Source organism: Corvus brachyrhynchos, unplaced genomic scaffold (genome assembly GCF_000691975.1).
Source record: "Corvus brachyrhynchos isolate BGI_N302 unplaced genomic scaffold, ASM69197v1 scaffold69, whole genome shotgun sequence".
Taxonomy (NCBI): Eukaryota; Metazoa; Chordata; class Aves; order Passeriformes; family Corvidae; genus Corvus; species Corvus brachyrhynchos.
In genome coordinates this window covers 4,152,033-4,158,243 of record NW_008240228.1, presented here as the reverse complement: position 1 = coordinate 4,158,243, position 6,211 = coordinate 4,152,033, and the positions used below count along the sequence as shown (strand labels likewise).

The 6,211-nt window shown below is 39.9% G+C and overlaps 1 protein-coding gene across 1 annotated transcript in view; it reads right to left on the bottom strand.

The window, feature by feature from the left end:
• Positions 1-1,079: 1,079 nt before the first annotated feature.
• XPO1 (exportin 1) overlaps positions 1,080-6,211 on the bottom strand; it is a 32,503-nt gene continuing 27,371 nt past the window's right edge. Inside the window, exons 20-24 of the mRNA XM_008642021.2 lie at positions 6,078-6,211; positions 5,197-5,331; positions 4,920-5,079; positions 4,745-4,841; positions 1,080-4,030 (exon numbers count right to left, since the gene is read on the bottom strand). The exon at positions 6,078-6,211 is cut by the window's right edge and continues 2 nt beyond it. Of these exons, the coding sequence (XP_008640243.1) occupies positions 3,884-4,030; positions 4,745-4,841; positions 4,920-5,079; positions 5,197-5,331; positions 6,078-6,211 (673 nt within the window). The 3' untranslated portion in view covers positions 1,080-3,883. The remainder of the gene's footprint in view (positions 4,031-4,744; positions 4,842-4,919; positions 5,080-5,196; positions 5,332-6,077) is intronic.

Below are 6,211 nucleotides of genomic sequence, written 5' to 3'. Positions count from 1 at the left end.
AGAGATTACCCAAGAGATCACCCAAAAAAAGTGCTGTGTGACTTTTAACTCACAGGGAGTAAATAAAAGTGAAAATCTGAATATCTTGTTTTCTTCCATAATCTTAGCCTCCAAAATATCCCTCTTCAATCCCATCTTTCCCTGTACACACTTAGAGCACAAAAAATGTGCTCACAGGTTTGTAGGTTTGAAATCTGGAACTTTGAGGTAGTTGAGGAGCATGGTACATGGGATAATGACCTGAAAAATGATTCCCTCAAAGGAATGGTCGAGCCTTTTCCCAAGGGAACCCTGCTGACAAGGACATCCTTGGACAATGAAGCAAGGATGTCCTGAAGCTGAAAGCCTGAAAATGAATTCAATCTCAAGGAATGAAGTGCAGAGGTGCATTCCTGATGGGCAGATGGAGATGGTTATTCTTTTACTGATTTTTGGCACCAAGATGCTTTTTAAAGAGCTATCGCCAACATCTCAATTCGGCTCTGTGACATCTGGAGACAAACCTAGTAAGGGGGAGAAGGAAGAAGTTTAGCCACACCTTCCAGCACTCCGGGAGTCTGGGATCAGTAATTGTCATTTACCCAGTGACAAATGGACTCTGGACAGCCCGGCCCCGTGTCACAGCACCAAGGCAAGTTCCTCACCTCGGGCAGTCTCTGCATTTTAATGCGTCATTTTCAGCATCTTGCCCTCTTTTTTTTTCCCCTTTAAGCTGAAAGTTTTATTGCCTTTCCAGTGCTAAAAACTATCAGCAGTAACTCTTAAAGCTTCCTAGAGAGATGAGCATTTCTAAAGCTTTTTTTGCATAAATATTAGCTTTATTGGAAAATAGTTCACTTAAACCAATCAGATTAACACACACCAAATTATTCTAGTTTAAAAAAACCAAACCCAACTAACCTAAAATGCTTTGGAAGATAATCTGCTTCAGTTACAGTAGCAAACACATCATGGCAGCCTGAAACAAGTACTTGGGGTGTCTTCATCAGCTGACAATCAATTCATGTAAACACAGAAAACACCCTGAAATATTTGTATTTATCAATGTACCTGGAGTACACAGAACTGTTCTGTTTTTCTTTTTTTTTTTTTTTTTGTAAAATCTGTATAGAAATATGCACAAAACATTGGTTTACATATAATTACAAGTTATGGAGATGTTTATATGATGGTTCATGCTTTTTATCCATATATTTTGATTTACAGAGTGTGCATTAGAACTAAAACTTTCTTAGATGTACATTGGTTTTTTTTTTCTCACATTCAGGATAACTGCACTAGAAATATGCACAAACACAAGTCAAATCTTTAATGGTATCCAGAACTCCACAGAAGCTGTATTTTTATAACAGCTGCAGAGGTCAGGGAAAGGCACCAATTATCTTAAGAGAACAAGACAAGACCACAGTTAAATTTTTAGATCTAAAAGGGAAGCAAAACCTAAGATTAGAATGTTGTTACTAGATAACTCATAATGTATCCAAAAAAAATGAAACAACTCTTCTCTGAAATCAACATAAAAATACATTTTGGGTTTGTTGTTTGAGAGTTTAGGTCACATTTAAATCTTCAGTGAACAGCCAGACCATGAGCCTCAGACTAACTTGAACCTTTGAGGAAGGAAGGAAGGTGCATAAATGCATAGGTGTATATTTTTGTTCAGAACTGTTCTGAATGCAGAGTTAATGCCACTGCACATCAGAACCAATTCAGTGTTCAGCTCTGTGACTCACGGGATGGGATCGGCCATCCCACTAGTGGTGGGATTTATTTCCATTTTAATAACCTTTTCTTACTGCTCTGCACTGCACAGCTTTTGGTAATCTGCAGCTCTAATGCTGTGACTCAGCCTGGTCACAAGCCATTTCATGTCCTTTCCAGACGTGTCCTTTAACAGGACTTCAACTGTTGCACTTTAAACTGCCCAAGAAAGACAATATGCCTTGGCAGGGTGGAGCAGAAAGCTCCACGTTGACGGGAAGACATGAAAAAGCTGGAACTTGGAGCTTTAAGGAGAGTAAGAAACAAGTGTTGTTACTCTGGCAGTAATTAAGAGTTTTGGAAGGCTGTACGCAGTTGCAGCCATTAGGGTTTGAGGAACCTCTCCAAGCAGTGCCAGCTCACAGTGACACTGCCCAAGGCCCTTCCTGTGGGAGCGGCTGAGCGTTGCCAGGGCTGACCACGCGAAACGAACAGAGAGATGCTCACAGACACAAAGGGGCCGACACTTCAGCCTGGGAACATTCTGGGCACAGCTACATCCTACAGGAACACCGCTAACTCATGCACTTCTACTTCAAAAGGAACACACAGCACAAGGTTAATAACTACAGTACCCAAACGGACACACAACACTCCCGCGCCTGCCTGGCCTCCTGTTACAGCTCTCTGAGAATGGCTACACTTCCTCCAAGTAACAACCTGGAGACTGAACACCAAATCCATGGAGAAACTTTGGGAGAGCTCGACACCAACTTAGAGAACAGAGACAAGACATGACAGAGATAGGGAAGCCAAGACTGTACACAACCGTAGTGTTCATACTGCTTCATAAATCTGTGAAAATCATTTAACTACAAAACTTTAGGTAGAAAAATAACCGTAGATCTTGTCTACACATGTTATTAACATGGACTATTATTAACTGCTTCGTCAAGATACAGTGCAATACCTCTTTGAAATAAATTGCAAAGAGTCCAGAGAGAGAAAGAGCAAGAGTACCTTATTCCTGGCATTTTATAGTAACGTGGTATGGAATAGTTATCCATGGAGGTAAGTCAGAACAGCTACTGTACTTCCAAATGGAACCCAACTTAGTTCATGGTAACTTCAAGCACAGCCAAAGTCCTTGAGATGAGGCAAGCCAGAAGCAAGTTATCTAGACCTCAAGGAACTTTTCCTACGCCTTCAAATACAAATCTTAAATATGATCACAGCATTTTCATCCAATAAAAGAATAAGCCAAAGAAAGAAAAATAAATGTAAACCAAGTTTATTTTGCTCTTAAGTAGTGTTCTTTAAGCACTACAGCATGGTAAACAATGTAAATTAGTATAAGTCATCTCAAAAGCCAGTTTTTTTTTTTTTTTATTTTATGAGTTGTTAAAAAGATGCAGCCTATTCTAACAGGATAAATATTTTAACCATTTCACTTCGAGTTAATGAAGGCTCACAAATGAGCAACACTCCTCATTGAGGAAAACAAAAAGCTGTTGTCGACAAAGCGACAGCACACACACAAAAACAAAAGAACTGTGTAAAAATAACTAACTGTACTGTGTTCCCATACTCTTTAGAAGTTGCTTTACAATGGGATGATATGCACATGATCTTGCTGCAAACTTGCCATACAACTTGCAAATACACGTAGCCTATAGCCTTACCACTCAGTCCAGAAAGCTGCTAACTGATCAGAACAAACGCAGCACTAGAATCCTCTGCTTAACAATTAATTCAATCTGCTTTACTCTTTACCTTTTCTCCTAGACTGCAGGACAGACTAGAAAGAAAATTACTCCGAATTAAAAATTGATACTCTTACAGGAAATTGTATTATTTTGCAATATAGTCTTTTACAAGTTACGTTTTGCCTATTTTCCCCTTAGCCACAAAATGGGCATGAAGTAATTACTTTGAAAATGCCTTAATTTTCAACTTCATGCAAATCTAAATAAAGATGACCAAACAAAAGCTTAAACAATGGAAGGATATTTCACAGAAAATTTCTTATACAAAAAACACATAAGAAAAAGGGCCACTAGGTGACATTTTAATTTACAAATTGGCATCATTTTGGTCAACAAATATCCAAGTGCTGTTTTCTTCTATCACAACAAAGTAGCTGTACAGAAAGAAAACTGCAAAACTTGTTTTATTTTTGTTTTTAATCGCACATCTCCTCAGGAATTTCATGTGGATTAAGGATGCCAGGTACAGACATCTGAAGTTTATGCTTCTCCTCTTGAGCCTGCCGAAGGGCTGTTTCTCTCTCCTCCAAGAACAAGTCTGATGTGTCTTCACCTGCAAATTCCTGGGATAATTCACATAAAAACATTAGTTTATTGTCAAATGCTTTAGGCAGAGTCATAGCTTCCAAAATTACAAAGTAAACATCTTCCCTTCCTGTTCCCTGACAGGCTACTTGCATGGTTTTCTGTTCCTACAGTCACAATTAAAATAAAGCAATACTGAAAGATGTTCACCGTGTGTTACAGAACAGGATGCCACAGTAACCCAGCATCTGGAGTGTATCACCATTAAAGCAGAATCATTACAATTCTAAAATACCTGACAATTGCAGTCTCAGAACTAATTAACAAACTATTCCCTACAAATCTTGGACTTCCAGCATCCTTAGGAAAATAAAGGCATAGCATTGGTGGAGCGAATTTCAAAACTGGTCCCAATTCCAAGCAGAATGAAAAAAAGCTGGTTAAAAACCAACTTATTTCCCATTAGATTTCATTTTGCAGTTGTCCTAAGACATAAGGATTGTGTGCACAATGTAAAACACAAGCAATGACGTTCAGGTCCAATTTATGAAATTAAATCCCAGTGAAGCAGGTTCCATGAACACCACTCAAGTCACACAAGCCACTGGACAGAGTTCTCACTGCATTTTAAAAAGATGCAAAATAACTTGTATTTCTCAAACAAACACTGACTCCACACTGTCAAAAAGCTTTCCAACAATACCTTGCTGAAAACTGTTTTTAATTTCTTGAGAAAAGCACACCCAACATACCTTGATTTGGACCAGGAAATCCCTTAGGTGTTCCTTGAAGGCAGGAATATCCTGGTTTAAACTGAAGAGTCCTGTTACGAACAGCTTAACCTGGGCACTAACAGCAAACACATCAGTTAGAATTCTGAGAGGTAAGAACCCACTGAGAAGCATTACTAAATCATGCCAGACTTACTCTTGCAGGTGAGGAAATGCAGATTTGAGGAGATTAGCCACGTACTCCTGAATAAACATTTGGTTGTTCACTGGATTTCCAGGATTTAAAGGAGTACTTATTTTTCCCTCTTCTACCAAGTTGAACATGTACGCAAGGATTGACGCATGCATTGTCAAACCTGCAAAGATCAAAGTCAGACACACGCAGTTGTTATTCAGAACAGGACGTGTTACATTATTTTGATGTTCAAAGGGATGGTTTCCATCACCTGCCTCACACGCAGGCACATTCTCACCTGCAGTGTGCGAGGTGTCTGTGACCACGGAGAAGATGTGCTGGAGGATATCGCAGAAATACGTCTGATAGAAACTCTGGGCAGCGGTCTCCTCCTGTGCAACGTTCTGTAGCAGGGTATAAAGGATCTGAAGTCCTGCAAAAACAGGCACGAAGAAAGTGACCAAGAGAACAACATTCAAAGAGCTGGGAGATTTTGACCTTTTCCAAAACAACATGAATATCCCAAGAAATCCTGACGGGCGGCAGGATGCCCAGCATGGCACGTGATGGCTTTGTGAGGCAGTGCCCCAGGCTGGCACTAGAGAGCACTGCCTCCCAGACACAGCACGCCCCTCTGGCTTCATTATCATACTATTAGCATAGCATTAGCCTAAAGAGCCAATCACACCACTTGATGAGCAAAACCCTCTATCCAGATAAGTGTTGGCTAATTAAACAAGGAAAGGTGTTTTAATGTTTAGATTTAAATGGAAACTTTAGTTACTTTACTTGGTGTAATACAACTGAACAACATCTTTTCTCCCCATCCCAAATGGCTAAAACAATCAGTGGCTTCTCAGTTTTTTCGTGACACCATTTTGAGCTGGTGCACCCATTCCGCCATTTCAGAAGAGTGCCAATGCTCACATGGCAAAGAAAGCAAGTAGAAGCTGTAATAGTGCTCTCTTCCAGCTACCGGAATGAAACAACAACCAAACATCTCAGCCCATCCATGGATACCTGGCTGACACCTTGAAGCTGAGACAGAGGAATTCTATCCTTGTGCAAATGCACTACAGAATCATGTCAACAATATGCTAAGTTTGATTAAAGAAAAGGAAGAAAAAGAACACCATTCTACCAGAAAATCTCTGATCTGTATTAAACACTTCCATTTACCTGTGTCTGCAACATTTCTCATCGTGTGTTTGAAAGCCCAAATAATAGAATCCAGGACAAGTTTGAACTGTGCAGGTGGAATGGCCAGGAAGGCTGGGAAGCAGTGAGAATTTACAGCTTGGAGTAGCAAGAAG